General features: G+C 36.0%; 1 protein-coding gene across 8 annotated transcripts in view; it reads right to left on the bottom strand.

Annotated features, from left to right (window-relative positions):
• The window catches only part of SLC4A10 (solute carrier family 4 member 10), a 277,439-nt gene that overhangs the window by 129,629 nt on the left and 124,600 nt on the right, over positions 1-23,210 (bottom strand). For all 8 annotated transcript variants that reach the window (XM_055119947.1, XM_055119950.1, XM_055119952.1 and 5 more), the window contains 2 exons: positions 10,829-10,975; positions 564-702 (listed from right to left, as the gene is read on the bottom strand). In XM_055119947.1, the coding sequence (XP_054975922.1) occupies positions 564-702; positions 10,829-10,975 (286 nt within the window). The remainder of the gene's footprint in view (positions 1-563; positions 703-10,828; positions 10,976-23,210) is intronic.

Here is a 23,210-nt window from a genome sequence, read left to right as displayed (position 1 = left end):
GGGGGGCTTAGAGAGATGTGGGGGGAATGGAATAAACGGCAACTGATCAACCAACCGGCTTGGTCCTTGTTTCCTTCTCTGTCTGCCCCATGCCCTGGGCCGCCCCAGGTGGGGGGAACAGCCTGAGATCATCCAATCCAGTCGGTGATGGGGAGAGCTGTTGGGGCCTCCCCTGGCCACCCAGAGATTATACATTCTGCCCCAAAAATATTACACTTAAAAATTATTACATAATATCACTTGTTTGAGCACAAATGAGCAGCTGAAAACATATAAGTAAATTACTTTTAGATTTCTATTGTTTTCCCAATGACACACAAATTATGCTACTGTTTAAGACTGCAGCTGGTGCTGACTTTGTGTCACTGTTTGCTGTAATTACTGCCTTCAGATTTCACTCTGACCCATATCCCATTATAGGATATACCCGGCCAAATGAGCAATTTTAGAACTCAGCAATGCTTTGGGGTGCCTACAAAACTGTCACATCAAAAATCTCTTTTCCTAATCACATGAAAAGTATTTAGTATACCTTCATCTTGAATTAAAATAAAAAATCTCACCTGGCTGTTTCTCGCCACTCAGCGTCCTCACCTTCACGCCAGCAAATCTCATCCAGTTCCGTGAAAAGATCATGAGGGATGTGTTCCTCGTCATCATCCTCAGTTCCAAGAATAAACTGAACTCTCTGTGATGGGGTGTCTATGGACAATCAGAGACATGGACTAGTATTACTGTGACTTCAAGCTTACTAAATTCCAGTCACCACTTTCAATACTCACAATTCCCCTACCCACTTTGTAAATACCATCCAGAGTAAACTTGGGAAATTAGAACTAAATTTAACATTACATTAAGTATAACATAATTTAGGATCACAAATATGTAAAATGTAACTATACCATATACTTATAGTACTAAAAGTCAAATGTATTGATTATTTTGAATTTTGATAAGTTAATCACAAAACCTATCTTTGTTCCACACATTTTACCACTATTTATGCTATCTTTTATGGCAACATTTAAAAATATAGACTATGGCAAAATTCACCTATATTAAAACTGCTGAGCATAATTTATCAAACGACTCATTTGCAATGCTTATTTGGAATTGCACCTTCATCACACCTCTCACCCCTGGCAAGCACTAATCTTACCTTTCCTGCTAAAGAATTCTTCTCTAGAATGTCACATAAATAAAAATCTATGGTGGAAAGACCTTTGAGACTGTCTTTATTCATTTAACATAATGTTTTTGGGTGCTTGAGATTTTTTCTGTGTCACTGAGTATATCAGTAGTTCATTCTTTTTGTCACTGAGTAATAGTTTATTTTTAGGAATGTTCTACAACTTTCTTATTCATCCACCTGTTGTACGGTGTTTAGGTTGTTCCCAATTTGTGAAGTACTGTAAGTTTTCTTGTACAGATTTTTTTTTGGTGAACAATTTTTATTTCTCCAAGGTAAATAGCTATGAGTAGAATTGCAAGATAATATTAGTTTATGTTCAACTTACGTTACCAAACTGCTCTCCAGAGTGTCTATAACTCTGCATTCCCAGCAGCCATGAATCAGGGATGCTTCTCTACTGCTCATCAGTTCTTGGCATTATCAATTGCTTTATTAGTCATTGAATGTAGTTATATTTCACTGTGGAATTTTCATTGCCCTGATAGATAGTGTTGACAAGTTTTCTTGCTCTTGCCAGTCATCCCTATGTCTTCTTTGGTGAAGTTATTAAAAAAAATTCCCCATTTCTAATTATGTTGTTTCATACCCTTGAATTTTGAGTATTTTTTATATATTCTGGATACAAGTATTTGTTGAACTTATGATCTTAAATCACTTTCTTTTCTCCTCATCTATAGTTTACCTCTTCATTAAAAGACTTAATAAAACTATCTTAATTTAACTAAAAATTAAAATAACTTAAATTTTTAATTATTAAAATTAATTGATACAAGTCCCAACTTTTCCAATTTAATCCCCAGAATCACTTAAAGACAGAGCCAGGAATAAGCTTTGATCACAGCCAATGTGGCCCACACCCCACTAAGCAAAGAAATCAAGATGTTCTTCAGTGGGTCAATGGACAAATAAACTATAGTAAATCCAGACAATGAAATATTATTAGTGCCAAATGAAATAAAATATTAGCTTTTGAGCATGAGGAGACATGGAATAATTAGTTAATGAGTATTAGTAAGTGAAAGAAGTCCTCTGAAATGACTAGATGCTATATGATTCCAATTATATAACATTCTGGAAAAGGCAAAACTGGGAATTCTCAGTGTTTGCCTAAGTCAGTGGGAGGGGCGTTAATAAACTAAGATTTTCATTTTACTGCATTGAGAACATTCTAAATATTAAATGATAGACAAAAATTATTACATATTAATCTATACAACATAGAATCTATATAGCAAAAGTGAGCTTTAAGGTGAACTATGAAATCTGAGTGATTATGATGTGTCCATGGAGGCTCATCTTGGCAAAAAGGGTAACAGTTCTTGGTCAGTGATGCTGGGGAATTTTCCCTGTGCAGAGCTGAGAAATTGCCATAACTTCCTCTTAATTTTATAATAGGCTTAAAACTATACTAAAAATTAGCCTGAACATAGGCTGTTGGAGTTTTTATATATTAATTTTTCCTGCCATTATCACAGTCACAATCATCCTGTTGCTCATCGAGTTGCTTGAGCGGAGACCAGTAACATTTCATTGTGAGACTTGTTGTTACTATTTTTGGCATATCTAATACACCACAGGTAGCTTGCCAGGCTCTGCCATGCAGGTGCAATACTCTCTAAAGCTTGCCAGGCTTTCCGAGAGGGGCAGAGGAATTGAACATGGGTCGGCCACGTGCAAGGCAAACACCCTACTGCTATGCTATCACTCCAGCCCACCCTGCCATTATAGATGACTATATTTTGTGAACAAGTATACATATAGTTAAGAAATTATAAGGATGAAAAAGACACTATATTTATATGACACATTTTCAGTCATTATATGTTAGAATGTTTCCTTTCTAGAAGGTAACAGTGTGAGACTTTGTTCTATTATCAAATACTTTAAATTTTTCCAAATAAATTTACAGCAAAATGAAAAACTGAATCGACAGTCAAACCTCATGCTTTGCTACCTCTCCAAAGGAAGATGTCAATTTTCTGGATGGTACATCAATGTTTATGTTTAAATGAGACTGATTAATTCTATAAATGTCATATTTACTTTTGAAAATCAACAGTACATCATGTACATTTCTGATATGATTTATTTAGACTAGAACCTGGAAGTCTTTTTCCTAATAATGTACTGCAGATTCCACCACCACCACAATACAATTGCAACTCATGATTAAATCTCAAAAGATATCAACTAGCTGCAAAAATTCCTCCGATACACTGGCCCAACCTCAGATTTCCAGGATGAGCTTGGAATGGGGACAGATCAAATGCCCTTCTTTCCAATATCCCACCAGCTTCACTTATACTCCAACAGCTACTCCATGCCTACAGCCAGACACTGCTACCTCACAACTGAGTGCCACAGAGATGCCAAACTGCAGAAAATTTCAGGTATACTAGGTTTTTTTGGCTGAAACCCCAGGTATTCTCTGAGTCAGGGTGGGTGACCTACCTACAAATCCCCTACTTCCAGAAGTCCTGGAACCCATACCACATTCCACCATTGCTACCATCTAAGCTCATCTATTGGCCTTGTCCAGAGATTCACAATTAAATCTCCAAAGAGATAAACTAGCTGCAAAAATTTCTCAGATACACCAGTCCTGGCTGAAACCTCTGGGGAAATCTCTGGAGGGGAGTGGGCCAAATTCCTGCCCTGTCAAAGCCCTGACAATTGTACCCACCCTCCCAACAGCTGCCACTATTCCCACAGCCAGACTCACTGGCCAGGTAAATATTCAAAATTTTCTGGAGCATTCTCAACTGCATCACATTTCCAAACTCCACAATACTAACACCTCAGTAGGAACACATCCAGTTAGATGGAAATATAACACTACAGACCAAATAAGCCCAATTAACAAAAGCTTTAACACAGAGGGCTCAACAAGCAACAACAGATTAGTAAGCCTTCGGACAAGGACTTAATGTTTCCAAAGTAAAATATAACAACTTTCACAAATTTTCTATTTAATCGAAATTTTTGTGTATGTGATGGTTCCATAACAAGCAATATAAAAATCAGTTATTTTGGGCCTGCAATAGAGGCAGGCTTGAGGGAAGGGTGAGATAATGGGAACAATGGTGGATGGAAGGTCAGAGCGGTGGTGAAATTGAGGTTGGAATATTGAATGCCTGTTACAAATGCATCATGAATAACTTTGTAAACCACAGTGTTTAAATAAAGTGGAATAAATGAAAGTGTGCTGCAGAGTAATAGCATATTCTAATTTCAATCTTAACAGAGTCAAATGACATGCTAATTAGTCTACCATCTTTGTGGCTGGTTGAGCTGGAAAACACCCAAAGTATCAATATTTTGAGTAGTAATAAAAGTTGAAATTATAAAAATCAATTTACTTATTCCATAGAATTACCCAGTGTAACTAGTTATGGCCTTTTTTTATTTTTTGGATATTACTCTCCAATTCTAATTTTGTTACTTGTCATCCACATCCCAGAGGAGCCACTTGTCAGCAGTGACACTATTTTCCTTGAGCTTTTGAAACATTTTATCTTCCTACATTCTACAGAGATTTATTTCAGTTTAGTAAACTGGATTTTTATAAAACTTGCCTCCAGCCCCTAAATTGAATTTCTCAATACATGAACCTTATTCTTAATGTTTATTTGTATTTATCATCATAAATAATGAGTAATACTCATCACACTTTAAATACACTAGTAATCCACTGACAAAGAAAAAAGATATGGGATTATATCAAAATGTAAACAAACTCAGGCTAAAATAAAGACATCTGACATAATGCAAAAATGTGATTACACCATAAAATAAGATAAAGGGCTAATATGTAAGATATATAACATCACATAGCTTACCACCATCAACAACAAAAATAAATAACCCCATCACATAATAGGGAGAAAAGATAAAAAGAAATTTCCCTGGTAAAGACATACAGATGGCCAGTAAGCATATGAAAAAGTGTCATTCATTTATTACCAGGGAAATTCAAATTAAAAAAATGGAATATCATTGTTCTCACACCAGTGAGAATGACATGTACCAAAAACCTAGAATCAACCAGCATTTGTAGGGATGTGGTGAAAAGTAAATATCATTTGGTTCAGACTCTATGGAAAACAGTATAAACACTTCACAAACAAATTTTAAAAGAATTACCAAATGACCCAGTGATCCCAATCTTTAGCATCTTATCAGGGACATAGAAATATTAACTTAAAATATATATCCACACTATATATATTAATACTATAATGTTTTATATATACACATACATATATATGCACAGATTAATGTGATACAATTTTGATACCCAAAATAAATCTATACTTATAAGGACAGATAACTCATGACAAAAGGAGTCAAGACTATACTATGCAAAAAAGAAAGTCTCATCAACAAAATGTACTGGGAAAATAAAATAGTCACAATCCAAGAATGAAACTTTGATGAGTTTAATTCAAATGAGGTAGTGACCTCAAATCATGCACAAACATGGTCTTTAAGTGAATTAAAGACTTGAACATGGGCCGGACAGATAGTACAGCAGGCAATGCACACAACTGAAGTGTGCTCAACTCCTAGCACCCCGTATGATCCCCATAGCACTGCCAGGAATGAACCCTGACCACAGAGCCAGGAGTAAGCACCAAGCACTACCAGATGTACTCCAAAAACATACAAATATGAAAGACTTTGTATGACAGAGTAAGTCTTTGTAAGACTTTGTAGGAGTACAGGTATGACTCTATACTCCTAAAACATAGACATTATTGTAATCTACTACCTTGATTTAATTTTTTTTTAATTTTTGTATTGAACCACCATGAGATACACAGCTACAATACACAGTTGTTCATGATTGAGTTTCAGTTATGTAATGTTGCAACACCCATCCCTTCATCAATGTACATTTTCTACCACAAATGTCCCCGTTTCCCTCCCACCCACTCCCTGTCTGCCTCTATGGTAGGCACTCATCTTTCTCCCTCTCCCTCTCATAATTCCTCTCCCTCTCCCTCCCCATCTCCCACTTTCCTTCCATTCCCCCTCTACTCCCTCTCTTTTGGGCATTATACTTTGCAATACAGATATGGAAAGGTTATGATGTATATCCCTTTACTGACTTTCAACACACAGTTCTTGTCCAGACTGATCATTTCTAGCTATTCTTGTCATACTGGTTCCTTCTCTATCCTAACTGCCCTTTAGCCCCCATACCTTTAAGGCAAGCTTCCAACCGTTGACAAATTGACCAATCCTCTTGGCCCAATTTTTCTGGCCTTAGATATTAGTCTCATAATTTTTTTATAGCCCACAAGTGAGTACAGTCATTCTATATCTGTCCAAGATTTTCTTAAAAAACTTTCCAAAGGTTTTTGATTTGTTTTATTTCATTTTCCACTGAAGTATGCATACAATTTATTATCTAGGACTAAGAACATCCTAAGTATAATTCTAAGTGTGAACTAATTAATGCAGACCTTTGTGTACCGTGTTTCATGTAAGCATTTCATAGTCTATTTTTATTTGTTTCTACTGACTGAATATTAAATATAACTGACATACTTCTATTATCTTTCCTGTAATATCCCATGTTAACAAGCTGAGGAATAATTCAACATGAAAGCTTCCTTAATTTTCCTCATTATCTCATATCTTCATTAGCTTCAATTAATGCTTCAAGCTTACTTTTAAATAAATCATTCATGGTCTCAATTAAAAATATAATTTCAAATTTTACCAGAGTAATGGGGGATGACATTTAAAATAACAAAATGCAGAAGTTTAGCAATTTTGTTATCAAGCTATTAACTGAAATGTGGAGAGAAATTCACTGAACATTATAATCTTAAATTATTTTGTTTATTAAGCGCAACTTAAAAAATAAAGGTTGAATTTATTTGTGGAATCAAAAGTTCTTTGTATAATCAAAGTATCACCACCACATTTACATACTCACCAAAAAACTAAGAATCATTTTAGATTTACCTACAAATCACATTTTCACTTTGGAAGTGGTGGACCAGGCCCAGTGACTGTCGGTCTGTGAGACAAGCATAGTGCAATCTCCAGTAAGGACCCATTTTCTTTTTTTCAGATGCAGCACTGACTAGTTTGGAATATTATTTTTGCAAAACACAACCAGTTTCCAAGTAACATGGCATTACATAATATAATGAATTAGGAATCTTTCTGGTAAGTACAAACTAGTGAGAAAGCTTTCAAAGTGCCAAAATCCAAGCATTACCGTAAGCATCATTTTGTTATGTTGATACTTACTCAGAATAAATACACTAAAATTACATGTCTTCATAGACACGTACTCTAACTTATAATATAAAACCTCCAGTTTTCCAGGATAGGAAACTAATATTCCGTGCATACTCTACTCCATATCTCATTGAAAAACTTGAATTCTAAAGCATTTAAAGTAACTGTAGGTGTACTGTAAATATTTTTCTCTGAAATATTCCGAGGAAATAAATATCTCTTGAATAGTCAGGAATTTTTTGAAGCTTGCATCATAGAAATTGCATATCTCCACTACGAAGAATACCAAAATCCATGCAAAATGAGGTCTTTTTATAAAACAGATATGACAGAGTACTTGATTATATCGGCAACTAGATTGACTGTAGAATAGAAATGAGGGGCTGGAGTGATGGCACAGCGGGTAGGCGGCTGATCCGGGTTTGATTCCCAGCATCCCATATGGTCCCCTGAGCACCGCTAGGGGTAATTCCTGAGTGCAGAGCCAGGAATAACCCCTGTGCATATCCAGGTGTGACCCAAAAAGGGAAAAAAAAAAGAATAGAAATGAAAACTGATAATTCTGAAGAAATAGAAAAGAAAGTGAAATATAGAAATTTCTACTTAGAGACTACCATGACATCAAACATGTGTCCCCATCAAACAGATCTTAGGTTTAAATGCCAATAGAGATACTCAGATAGATGGCTTGGGTAGGTGACATCCAAAAATAGCGGCTCGCACATGAGAGGAACACTCTAGGCCCCCTAACTGATTTCAAGGTCTGACAAGTAAGAGAGCAGAAGTTTCTTAGGATCAATGGCTCTTGATTCCTAGCTGAATGAATAAATCACTCAAACTACTTTTGAGAATACTGGTGGTAGAGAAAAAAATATTAATTAAATAAAATTTAATATTTTATTAAAGTTCCATAGATGCAACAGGGTTTGAGAAGCTCAAATGGTGATCTTAATACGCTAATTAATGAACCACACTTCAAATAACAAAGTTTTGGAAATGATGTATCTTAACCTCAACATCTCCTAATGTGCTGCATTTTAAAAACACCTATGTGTGGTTCCTACCACACAAACTCTACTGGTATAAGCTTTGTGCACCAACGTCTTTCTTTGTGTTTTGGTTTTGGTTTTGTTATGATTTTTTTTAATTTAGGTGCCATGTTTTACAAAGCTGTTAACAGTAGAATTTGAGGCAACGTTAACTTTTTTTTTTTTAATTCCCAGATATAGTCAATGTTGGGAACCACTGTTTTAGAAAACCTCTTATGCGTTCAGCCATGAAACAAGAAACCACAATGAAAAAGGCAGAGGAAACAAGTTATTTTTATTATATTTACTAGCTGTTTTAATTATCTTCTCAAACACAAGATTATGTAAATTCAATGAAATGACTAAATATTAGTCGACAGAGAATTCATTCCCAGAGACAAAGAGAAAGTCTCTAGTGACTATAAACAGATGGAACTTACTAAGAAAAATCTACCAAGCTGTTTTTTTTATTACATTCCCAAGGTCACCTCATGAAACAAAAAGAACATGAAAATGTGGAGTACACTTTCATATATCCTCTCTGTGCCCATTCATTGAAAGAGGTGCATCCTTGTTTTATGTTGGTGCAAGAGGCCCAATGAGATTTTCTTTACACACTCCTCTATGAAGAAGTACCTGTTTTTTAGGGAAGTTTAAGGTCTATAACTATACACCAAGAAAAGAAGCCCACTATTGCAGTGCTTCTCTAAGCAATTTTAGGATAAAACTGGATATAAGTATATATATATAATACATAATAATCCTGATGACCAAAGGAAGATTAATACTGGTAACTATCCATTTGGGGGTCAAAAGAAAATCCAAAAACAGAAAAGAACATCAATTGAATATAAAAAATATAGAATCTATCAAGAAGAAAAACAAAACCAGTTAAGAGAGGGAGGAAGTAAATGTAAAGAAAATAATATCAGATAAGAAGAAATGTATGATAATTAAACATAAAAATAGTAAAATCAAAATCCCTAATAGAATAGTAAAATGTAAAACTGATGTAGCATATAGTTAAATGAATAAATTATACTGTTTTAAACTAAAAGAAAATGAGCAGCTGTCATAAATCAAACATGCAGACAGTCACAGAGACCAAAATAAATGAATAAAATTCAGATAAAAATAAAAATGTTGACAACATGAAAAATATCAATGAATCCTAGATGAGACCCCTCTCCGCCCCAAGGGACCCAGCCCCAGCTGCCGAAAACCTCCCAAACCCAGCTGCCACCATGTCCACGGCAGTTCTCCACACGCTCAGGCAGAGCATCACCCATGAGTGAATCTATTCCTGGACCACACTGCTGCCACCATACTTCAAACTACACACCCTACCCATACTCCAAGACTATCACACCACATTTGATAGGGTTCAAAGTAGGAGGCAAGCAATCTTAGAGGGAAATACACATTTTTAACATATATTATTATATAATATATAATACATATTTATTTCTATATAATAATATATATTAAAATGTGTATTTACATATATGTATATAAAGCACACAAGGCTCAACTTTTAATAGCATGCAAGTGATCTCTTATAGAAGGGCTTAATGGTCCATGGGTGAAATACAACAGTCTCCATACTCTTTCCTCTAAGGATACATTTTTGTAGCATTTTTAGCAGTTTTTCATAACAAACAATATGAAATATATTATTTCAGTTCTGCTTTTGGGCAGGGGCTGGGAAACATCTGAAATATGGTGGTAGGAAGGTGTAATGGTGGTAGGATTGGTATTTGAATATTAAATGTAATAAAATATTGTGGACTACTTTATAAAATTTCTAGTACTGTAATACCGTCATTCCATTGTTCATCGATTCGGTAAAAAAGAATTGCTGAAACTACCATATCCTATACTTTGATATTTGGCATATACTTTAAAGGGAGAACATTAAAAACAGTGGAACATTCACATCCTACGAGTGAAATTTGGGCAGCAACAGCAACAACAGAAGTGCTAAAACCTAAAATTATTCCCCCAGGGGTTTTCAAATTACTCAGAGTAATGATGACTATTTATGTAAATTACCAAGTCCATGCAACTAACTTTTGCTATCTTAGATCTTAAAAGTATTTCCTTATTCACATATCTAAACCAGGTCTCATCTTCATGAAGCAGGCTGCACAAGAGAAAAATCAATATTAAACTTTCTCTTTCCTTTTCCTCCAATCAATTCAATTCTGTATCTTAAAAAAATAAAATAACATAACATAAAAATTACAGACAATTTCCTGTATTTGAGGCATTACAACTAAGCATGTACTGTATAAGCAAGTATAATATTATAATATTATAAGGATCATAACATTAAAAACAAGATCCTTACCAAACGAGGGTGACTCCCTTCCATCCTCTAATCCAGAATCTCTTTCTCTGTCTCTCTTTCTGTGTTTATGACCTCGATGTCGATGACGCCTATGACTTCTTCTTCCTCCCAGAGGCACATGTACTCCAATAAACAGAGTCCGGTGACCTTTATCAGAAACACAAAAATTAAACTCTAACTTACTCCACAGCGCAGAGAGTGATTTATCAATTAATGGAAATTCAAATCAATTCAATCTAGCAAATCATTTTTTTCAGTTTTAATGATTTACAAAGGTTGGGGCTCATATGTGGTAATTTGGCAACATTTGATAGGTACTTAACAGATATTTTAATGCTTATTGAAGTGTTCCAGGCCTATCACAACATAACATAACATCACTGTCATCCCGTTGCTCATCGATTTGTTCAAGCGGGCACCAGTAACGTCTCTCATTGAGAGACTTATTGTTACTGTTTTTGGCATATCGGGCTGGAGCGATAGCACAGCGGTTGGGCATTCGCCTTTCATTTGGCCGACCTGAGTTCGATTCCTCCGCCCTTCTTGGAGAGCCTGGCAAGCTACCAAGAGTATCGAGCCTGCACGGCAGAGCCTGGCAAGCTACCCGTGCGTATTGGATATGCCAAAAACAGTAACAGTAGCAGTAACAGAACATGATACTGATTATTAGGTTACATATTTACAATCACCATTTATCTTAACTGTTCATTCCCACAGCCTACAATTAAACTTTTCTCATTAAATATGGTTTTGTTCTGCTTTGTTCTTACCCTCAGCTGTGTTATCTCACTAAATTTCTATCCTTTACAGTGAATTATATGAAATAAACACTATCTCTAATAAACAACTAGTCACAAAAGTACCTTAGTAATGCCATAGCCAATGAACCTTTTTTGAGGTTTATTGTGTCTATACACAACAATGATGGGTCTCATTCTCCTGACTCTGAAAAAGCCTCTAAGGTTGGGAAGGATGAATAAAGACAGGCTGCTAAAATCTCAGGGCTAGGATAAAGGAAGATGTTACTGGACCCGCTGGAGCAAATCGAGGATCAATGGGATGATAGTGATAGTGATATGCATAACAATACCATTAATTATTTTCTGTGCTTTTACTATCATTTTTTTTCCTTCTCCTCCACTTCATCTTGGGCTGGAGCAATAGCACAGCGGGTAGGATATTTGCCTTGCTCTAGGCCAACCGGGGTTTGATTCCTTCGTCCCTCTTGGAGAGCCCGGCAAGCTACCAAGAGTATCCCGCCAGCACAGCAGAGCCCGGCAAGCTACCCCTGGAGTATTCGACATGCCAAAAACAGTAACAAGTCTCATAATGGAGAAGTTACCGGTGCCCGCTCAAGCAAATAGATGAACAATGGGACTACAGTGCTACTGTGCTACAGTGCTCCACTTCATCTTAATCATTACAGTCCTTTGTAGGTTCTTTCATATGCCCATTTTAAAATTAGGAATCCTAATCTGAAATGCTATATCCAGATGTCAGTTCTCTCTGCAGTTGCAGACCTATATATCCATGCACCTATTTGACATATTCACCTGAACATCCTTCTCAAAGGAATGTCAAACTCAAACCCCTATTATTCATTCTTTTCTTTGATTTCCAAGTATCAGCTATCATCAATCTCATTAATATATCATCGAGCCAGTGATGGACTGTGGTGAAGGAAAAAAATAACAGTTTGGTTGTCGGGGATGGACTGAGCTATCAGGGTGAGCCCATGTAGACTGTACTACAGACAAGAACATTTTCCCCCTTCAAGCTGCCTTCAGAAAATAATTTTAGTATATTGATAGGGGCAGTTTTCCTTTTCTCACTGAAGCCTGGCTGGTCTTTGACATGCAGATCTCAGGTGTTAGCCAGGTCTGACCTTTGATATTGTAAATTGCAGGCTCTGGCCCAGCCTAGACTTTGGGATGTAGATTTCAGGTGCCTGCCCAGTTTGTATTTGAAGTGTAGATTTTAGGTGGCCACCCAGCCTTGTCCTTGGGATATAAATCCAGATGTCTGTAGCCCAAGAAAGGTTTTAGTTTTGGCTTTGTATCTTTTTCCCTCCAAGCTACAAGCCTGCAGGTACAAGGCAACGACATTCTACTGCCTCAATGTTCTTCCTGTAACTTCTTTTGATGCCTTTGGTGACATCACTGTATTGCGCCCTTTAGAGGTACCATGATCAATAAAAAGCTCTCTACCTTTTGTCTAAGAGTCAGAGAGAACCTAGACCCTCCATGAAATACATTTCTTCCGTGTTCCTTGTCTCAGAGCCTCTGACCGCACAAACGTTCACGCAACATCTGGTGGTGGGGGTTTGTGGGAAAAAGTAACAATGTACACCTAAAGCATATAAATATTTACACATTTATAAACTACTAATGTTAGAACCAAAAATAAAACACCTAAAATTAAGTAATAAAAAGGTAGTTAATGGCCCAGATAAGATCTGAAGCTGCCGTGAGTGAAACGGACCCTCTACTCTTAAAGAGAGGTCATCTAACCCATTTTGGCACCCAGAGCGACTTCTTACAGAAATGCATCTAGACTGTGGGCCGTGCTACAACCCTGTGCCACCCGGGGAGGGATTTTCCCTCTCTACCCAGTTTTTTTGCACGGAAAATGGTGGCGGCGGCAACATCCACGTGGTGAGAGCTACCTCCTAAGATTCCAACCCAGAGGTATGATTTGCAGTGATGTGGCTCATAGACGATCATGGGAGGGGGAGCGTTACTGGCACGCCCTCCGTCCAGATAAGATCCGGAGCTGCCGCGCTCGAAACAGACCCTCTGCTCCTAAAAACTATGATACAAGAGGGTTAAAAATGGGTTAAAAACTATAACCCATTTTGGCACCCAGAGCAGCTTCTTACAGAAATGCATCTAGACTGTGAACTGAGCTAAAATATCAGAAATCCAAAACCAAGAGCTCATAGTCTTCATTCTCAGCAATGAAAAGAAATTATTAAATGATGCCTTTTCAGCAGGCCTGATTGTTGGGGGAAAATTCCAAACAATAATAGTGAGTTCTCTATTGAAATATTGAATGTATTCAAAGTATAGAGAGAATAAAGTGAAGATCATTAGCTACTTAGGTGGGGGTGGGCAAGAGGGTGGTATATTGGGGTTCTTGGTGGTGGAACACGTGCACTGGTGAAGGGATGGGGGTTTAATCATTATATGACTGAGACGTAAACCTGAAAGCTTTGTATTTTTTTCACGGTGATTCAATAAAATAAAAACTTATTTTATAAAAAAAAAGGTTGTTAATAGTGATGATTAGAATTAAACAACAAGTAAATGAAGAAATTAATATTAATTAAATAAACATGTATAAAACATCAATTTATTTTTAAAAACATAATTATTGACCAGATTCTCTATTAAATCTATTCCTCTTCATTTAGATACTCATCATATCTCACTAGGACTATTAGAATATTCTCTTCACCGTCTTTTTTTTTTTAATCACCATGAGATACAGTTACAAAGCTTTCCTGTTTGAGTTTCAGTCATACAATGATTTATCACCCAACCCTCTACCAATGTACATCTTCCACCACAAAGAGCCCCAATATTCCCCCATCCTACTCCTTCCCCTGCCTCCATTGCAAACAATCTCCCCCATACGTGCTCCCCCATACATGCTCCACCATACATGTTACTCCAAAATTCCAGATATTTAGGGTCTGGAGAAATCTCTGCAGCAGTCATCTGTTCTAGGGCATTTGGGTTGTTTCCAGATTACGGCTATTGTGAACAGTGCTACAATGACCATATAGGTACAGATGTTATTTCTACTATGCTTTTTTGTATCCTCAGGATATATTCCCAGAAGTGATATTTATGGGGTCATATGGAAGCTTAATTTCTAGTTTTTGAAGGACTGTCCATATTGTTTTCCAGAAAGGCTAGATCAGTCGGCATTTCCACCAACAGTGAAAGAGCATCTCAAACTTTGGTACATCTACATACTGGAATACTATGCGGCTATTAAGAGAGATGAAGTCATGAAATTTGCTTATAGATGGATAGACATGGAGAGTATCATGCTAAGTAAAATGAGTCAGAAAGAGACATAGAAGGACTGCACTCATTTGTGGAGTATAGAATAACATCACATGAGGTTGACACCCAAGGATAGTAGATACAAAGGCCAGGAGGATTTCTGCATAGCTGGAAGCCTGCTTTATGAGAGGAGGGGAGAAGGCAGATGGAATAGAGAAGGTATAGCTAAGAAAATGATGGCTAGAGGAATCAGTCGGGATGTGAGATGTGTGCCAAAGTAGATAATGGACAAAACATGATGACCTCTCAGTGTCTGTGTTGCAAGCCATAATGCCCAAAAGTAGAGAGAGAGTATGGGAAATATTGTCTGCCATGAAGGCAGGGGAAGGTATGGAAAGGGGAGATATACTGGGAATATTGGTGGTGGGGAATGTGCACTGGTGGAGGGATGGGTGTTTGATCATTGTGTGATTGTAACCCAAACATGAAAGCTTGTAACTATCTCACAGTGATTCAATAAAATATAAAAAAATAATAATTACTTATTTACCTTTGTTTTGTTAGTATATATAAATTTGATGAAAGCAAAAAAAAAAGAAAAGGAAAAAGAAATTTCTGCAGCAAGCTGCTGATTTCGGAGATTCTTTTCATGGCTGCCAAAGAGCTTAAATAGTAGCAGGAGGGAGTTTGTGGGCATGACCTCCAGGATCCCATGGGGGACAGTGTAATGAGAAGGACTGACCCATCCCCTATCACTTGAGGCCTGGAGTCTTTTTAACTGAAATCTTGTCCCACTTCTTCTCGAAGATGAATAGCAAAGACTTTTTATTTCCAAGATACAAATCTAATTGCATTGCACTTCTGATAAAACTCACACAGCACTCTCTCTTGCCCGTAGGATAAAGTTTTTAATACTCCACAAATCTAAACAATTTCTAACTTATTTCTGTATTCAGTCTTCTAAATTCATTCTGACACATACCACTAGTCACTGTATATTCCTTTATTCTTGAATTACCAGATGGTCTCAAGTCCTTCTGCTTTTACTTACTGATGTTATTCTTCTAACTATATAAAACATCTCACCTGACTATCTGATAGTTACTTATTCATTTCCCAAGTCCTCATTCAAGTCCCTGAAACACATATAAACAAATACAGGTATTACATAAGCAAAAGTAAGAATTTATACAGAAATACTACTTACAAATATAACCCCAAACCCATCACAAAATGTATAGATGAAGTGGCATTTATTCACATATTAGATACCTAATAATGAAACAATCCATAGATATGACAAGAAGTGAATCTCACAGTATTTGTGTAAATTAAAGGTACAATTCCCTTTATTTAAATCCAAGAAATAGGAAAAACACGCATGATGTTCAGAGATACAAATACAGGAAAACGTATAAACAAAAGTCAGACTAGTTGTTACCTCTAGCAAGAAAATGAATAGGAATTGCTATTTGGAAAAGGCTGGGTTTTATTTTGATCAGATTTTGATTTTCCCTTTGGGGCCACTCTCAGTCACACATAGGTTGGTGGCACTTGAAAGCCCAGTATTGGGCATTGGGCCCAGTAGTGCTTGGGGCCACATGCATTTATTTGTAGTGGAGTGGGGACACTCAGTGCTCATGCTCAAACTCAGAGCTCTGCACATGTCAGGCATGTGCCTGCTCTACACTTGAATTATTGTCCTTGACACATTGTGTCATTTTATACAAGTTTTGCTCTTCTATACTTTTTCCTACAAATATGATTCATTTTACAATGAAAAAATGGAAAGTTTCAAAAAGAAGGTGTGGGAACCAGGTTTATATATTATGAAAGAGCAGGCATGATTTAAATTTTTCTACTACAGTTGGAAATTAAATGTTCATCTGTAATCTTGAGAGCATTTTCAGTGGATGCACAAATGAATTGAGTAAGTTAGATAATGAATACTTCCAACATATGCAAATAAAGCCTGTACAGAGAGTTAAAATTTAAATTATTACTGAAAAGTTCAAAGGTTTCTGACTATAACTGACTAAAACGATCATCCCATATGAACAAAATAAGAATCATTATGAAACAGGCTAGATATTCCAGAGGTCCTGATGAGTATTATTATTGTTGTTGTTGTTGTTCTTCTTCTTCTTATTATTATTATTATTATTATCAACTTTCTAGAAAGTGGATATGAGAAGCACTGCCAAAGGTAACATCCCAATAAATTGCTACGTCTAAAAGGAACGACTTGAAACCATATACAAATACAGTCAGATAAGAACAGAATACCAAGATAAATAGCATATATCCAAGGAAGATAACTCTTCAGGAATTTCCTGAAACAGAATTTTATAGGAATAATTTACTAAGTATTGATTATTTTAATCAATTCATTTGGGAAAATATGCACAAGTGTGATTGTTGGATCATGTGGTAGATTTATGTAGAGCTTTGTAAGAAAAATTGTCTACCAAAGTGGATTTACCATTTTTCATTCCAACCAGTAGAAAATGAGAATTCTTGCTGTTCTACATTATTACCAACAGTTGGTATTGTAAGCATGTTGGACACTACCTAGCCAAACAGGTGTGTAATCATATCCATTGTTTTAATGATTCCCTAATAATATAGGAAGTTGAACATATTTTCACATTCTTATTTGCCCTCTGTGTATCTTGGGTAAGTCTGTTCTGACCTTTCCTTATTTTGTAACTGGATTGTGTTTTTTTATTGCCTCCCCAAAATTCATGTTTAAATCCTTACCATCAGTGTGAATGTATTTAGAGATAGGACCTTAATGGAGGTGATTAAAGTAAATGAGGTCATAAGATGAAAACTATGCCCAACAGGACTTATGTCCTTATAAGGAGGGATATCAGAAAGCTCATGGTTTTCCCACCTTTCCATGTAAAAGAGAAAATACGAGCACACATCCAATGTTGAATACCAATAAGCCAAGAGACCTCTCAGAGTAAAATTTCCTATAGAGGGCTTGATTTTAGACTTCAGTCTTTAGAACTGTGAAAATATGTATTTTTATCCTCAAAACTTCCCAGTCTCTGATACTTGATTATGGCAGCCTCAGATAACTACAACGGCAAGGAAAGTATAAATTAAAATAATTCTTATAATACTAAGTTACAAAAAACATGCAATCAAGGTTGTGATATTTTTAAAATATTCAATGTGTAACACTTAGGCTGACAATGTTTCACTTGAAAGGATAACGAAATTCTAATACAATTATTTTCCTAATTTAAGTATATAGCTATACTTAAATTATGTCACTGCTTCTTAATATAAAAAATTATTTCAGTGAAATATGGTTAAACCTCCAAATTTGTGGCAGGTGCTGCTCAAGGTTGAGCAGATGCCTTGTATGTATGAGATTTCATTCCCCAGCAAACCCCCCTCAGATACCTCTTAATTTTAGCATGATTTGATGTGAGTTTGGCAAGAAATCACCAAATTGGCCATTCCTTTATTGCATTTTATTTAATTTGGTAGATGGTTTTGGCCACATCTAATGGTGCTCAGAGACTAAGTGATATTAGGGATCAAACCAGTTTCAGTCATGTACAATGCAAGCACTTTAACATCTGTATTAATTCCCTTTTTCTCTGTTTCTAAAATATATGATAGCATAATTTTGTAATGAGAAATTAAACTCTTATAATCCTAACAATTACATATTAGTCCTCCAGTAAAATAACAAACCATATATATATATATATATATATATATATATATATATATATATTTTGCTTTTTGGGTCACACCTGGCGATGCACAGGGGTTTCTCCTGGCTCTGCACTCAGGAATTACCCCTGGCGGTGCTCAGGGGACCATATGGGATGCTGGGATTTGAACCCGGGTCGGTCGCGTGCAAGGCAAACGCCCTACCCACTGTGCTATCTCTCCAGCCCCACAAACCATATATATTTTTTAACTTATATCTTATTTTATTTTTATTTTATTTATCTTTGGGGATATGACTCTTCACCTTATAATGGTTTTTTGGATTTTTTTCTTTTTCTTTATCTTCCACACATATATCATTAGTAAATATTTTCTAAATTCAAGTTTTGACTTATAAATCTGTCACTGTCATTGTCATCCCATTGCTTATCGATTTGCTCGTCATCCCGTTCCTCATCGATTTGCTTGAGCTTTGTGAGATTGGTTGTTACTGTTTTTGGCATATCGAATATGCCACAGGTAGCTTGCCAGGCTCTGCCGTGTGGGAGAGATACTCTCAATAGCTTGCCAGGCTCTCGGAGAGGGGCGGAGGAATCAAACCCGGGTTGGCTGCATGCAAGGCGAATGCCCTACCCGCTATGCTATACAAGAAAATTAAAATGATAATTGTTTCTGTTAACTGAATTAAATTTTATTATTAATAAATAATAATGAGCATCATATTAAGTGGAAAACAATGTAGAGTAGTAATTAAAAGTTTGACATTTGAGATTTAATCAAATGTTTGAGATTTAATCAAATGTCTATATATATTTAAATGCTCAGTATTTATACAATGTTCTATATTTGAATCCCTTCAATTTTGTTTTTCTTTGTTGGGGAGAGATCTGGGTCATGCCCGGTTGTGCTCAGGGTTTACTCCTAGCTCTGTGTTAAGGGATCATTCCTAGCAATGCTCAGGAGACAGTATGCAGTGTACTAATTAGATGAAAAAAAATACCATTTTTTGTCTTTTGAAACTAGTTATTTCACCTAGAATATTAGAATGCTAATACCTTCATAGATCAAAATTCTTAAAAAATAATTTGTGAAAGGAAAATGAAAAACTGTCATGTTAAACCCCACAATTAACAACATCTATGCAGTTCCCTTTAGAGTCTAAGTCAGATCAACACAGCGCAAAGAATTTGAGTAAGTGACCAGCTTAGAAAAAAAATAAATGTAAGTGTGAAAACATCAGTTAGGGACAATGGTAACCTTTTGAATCTGCCTTCCTACAGCTTTATTTTTTTCCTCATTGACTCTGCATAGGTATTTATACTCCCTGTCAAAATTAGGACTATCTTAATGATGGTGTATTATGTGTTCCCATAAAGCAAAGTGCAGAGTGCAGGGTTCAGGGGCAGTGTGACTTTAAGACAGAATAATGAAGGGCCGGGAAATAGCACACCGCATAAGTTGCTTGCCTTGCATGCAGTCAACCAGGGTTTGATCCCTGGCATCCCAGATGGTGCTCAAGCCCTGCCAGCAGTGATCTCTAAGAGTAAATGCAGGAGTAAGGCCTGAGTATCACCAATGTGACTCAAAAACAAAGTAATCTTCTTTAAAAAAATTAAAATGTAAATAAGAATTGTATATATAAATAAATATACTAATCAGAGACATTATAACAAACTACACACTTTAGAAATCTCACAATTACTTCAATATTCAGGGAGGGTATATTTTTATCAAGACTCTGAATTTGCTTTATACCATTTCTGATGCTCAAGTAGCAGTTACTCTCACTTATATGGTCCATTCCCAAGTCCCTGGTTTGGGATACATGGAGCTTAGACACTAACATAGTTATCTCATAGTTAGATCTTTTAGGAAGATTTTAAGTGTAATATACCATACACATAACTGATTAAAACCATTAGCTCTGTCTACTTCAAATTCTTTTCTATTATACTTTCTCTCATAATGGGAGAAGGGAATGATTGTCATGTATTTGTGCATGTTTTGGGTGGAAATAGCTTCCAGAAATTCTCCAGTTCCTTTGGGGCCAAGCAAATATGATATCATGACAGAAAAGCTGAAAATGGTGTTACAATACGCAAAAGTACCACAACCAGCCTTGCATTGGAAGTACGTGGGTAGTGGAGAAGCGAGGTTTTGTCTGGATAAAAGCTAGTTAGTCCCTAAGAGATTTTCCCAAATATTACAGGTAATTATACAAATTTTATTAAGTTTTAACTACCTGAAATTCTTCATAAAATTATAAATATATTATAAAAATAAAAGACACCTTTCAAGGATATCATTAATAAAAAGTGTCAAGTAAAAAGCAGAAAGACTGAATGAAGCTTCCATATTCTTGATTAAAAAAAAAAATACTGTCACAAAATTCCTGTCATTGAAAATCAAAAAGTAGGGCAAAAGGCATGACAGTTTTATCAGGCAATTAAGTAAAACTATTGTGCTAGCTTTTTAAATTATATAATACGTGATATTAATTTTCAAGTACATATTTGGGAAATACCATTTCCTTATAAATATTTTACTTATTTTCAAATAATTTTTTTCCTTCTAAATAATTCTTCCCCTAAATTTTTTTTAAATTTTCCCTTAGATAAAACTTCTAAAATGCCTAAGATTCAGACCCCTCCAAACCTACAACAAACCCTTGCAAGAAGCCCTGGCTTTAGTATCTCTAAGTTTTCCCAAACTCTTACTGGCATTCTGCTTATCTAACACCTCTAGTGCATGTCTCAAAATATCTTAAACTCAATCTGTTCACGACTCCAAATATTAACCATCCCCAGTTTGTCCAATATGGTTCGTTCACAACTTTGTCCATTTCAAGTGACGATATAGTATTTTTCTAATTGCCGAGAAATCAAAAGCCTTGAAATAATTCTAGACTCCTGTCTTTTCTAAATCTATAATTAATCAATCCAAAGAAATTGCTGGCATAACTTTCAACATATATGTGGATCACTGATTATTATTTTACATCAACCCTCAGGTGAAGATCAAAAGACAATCTATATTCCTGCAACAGATATTTAACAGGTACTTTGGAGACAACTTGTTAGCTATAGCTACGAAAGCAGTCAGGGCACTCTTTTTAAATAGTTGGTAGGATATCACTGTCACTGTCACCCCGTTACTCATCGATTTGTTCGAGCGGGCACCAGTAACGTCGCTCATTGTGAGACTTATTGTTACTGTTTTGGGCATATCCAATACGCCACGGGTAGTGTTCCAGGCTCTCTGAAAGGGGCGGAGGAATAGAACATGGGTCCACTGCGTGAAAGACGAACGCCCTACAGCTGTGCTATCGCTCCAGCCCTGGCAAGATTTGGGGAGAAAAAAAACCCTCATTCACTGTTGTTAGAAAAGATTTTTGGCTCAGCCAAAAATGGGAAACACCAAACACATTTTTCCAAAAATTAACAATACAGCTAAATACGATGCAGCGATTTTATATCTTATCACCTATCCAGAGAACACAAAAACTAACTCAAAAATGTGTATACATACCTATGTTCATTATAGTGCTAAGCATTGTAGCCAAGACTTGGAAGTAACGTGAGTACTCAATGATAGATGAGTAAATAAGAAAATGTAGTAAATATATTCACAATGGACTATTCCTCAGCCATAAAAAAAGAGAAATTCTTGTAATTTGCTATAAGGACGAAACTGGATGGGGTTATGATAATTAAAATAAGTCAGCAGAAACACAAATACCAGATGAACTCATTCATACGTAGTATAGAAAGGAACAAAACAAGAGAATAGACAATCCAATGAAAACAAACTCTTAGATTCTGAAGACAGAATTGAGATTGTCAAATTGGGTACGGGATACAAAAGCTGGAAGAGTCTCACGGATAGTTGGGGAGGGATAATTGCACTTTGATGGTGTGCTAACATTGTGTCCCTAAAGCATATAAACACTTAACTCTTAAATGTTTAACTCTTAAATGCAAGTTATATCACGTTACTCTTCAGATAGACCTAACCCATTTGACTAAGAGAAAAGGCAAAAGTTTTCCCCTTGTTCTTTCATCTTTCTACAGTCAGCACACTTCATTCCCTGATTGCACATATCATTGTTATCACCCTGTTCTTCATCCTTCTAATTGCCTCTTTCCATTCTACTTCACTTTTGCCACATTGTTCTCAGTATTCTCATTGCCACCTGGAACTGGCACTTAGTTCTGACTTTTCTCACTGCCTGAAATACTTTTCCTACTGAGATACTTTCTCACCTCCTTCAAGTCTTGGATCATACTTCACATTTGCAGTGAAACCTAAACTAAGTAACAACTTAATTTACTTTCTTTGACCCTTCATGTGCCACATTCTCCTCTGTTTTAATTTTTCTATAGTTATATATATATATAAAATGTACTTTACTTATTGTTTCTTGCATTTAATTTTTAGTTTCCCTCTCAAAATTCTTTAACTTAAGGAAGGCACTCCTCTTTCATTTGTTCACTGATATGTCCCAACTACCTAAAACAAGATAGGTAGTTCTTGTTGTTCAAAAACTTCTACTGGAAAGACAGTATATCAGGTAGAGCTCTGATATACTATCAGGTACAGCTCTGATATACTATCTTTGCATGCAGCTTACCTAGTTCCATCCCTGGCACCCCATTATTGTCCCTTGAGCACCA

Source organism: Sorex araneus, chromosome X (assembly GCF_027595985.1).
Source record: "Sorex araneus isolate mSorAra2 chromosome X, mSorAra2.pri, whole genome shotgun sequence".
Lineage (NCBI taxonomy): Eukaryota > Metazoa > Chordata > Mammalia > Eulipotyphla > Soricidae > Sorex > Sorex araneus.
This window is presented reverse-complemented; position numbering and strand designations above follow the sequence as displayed.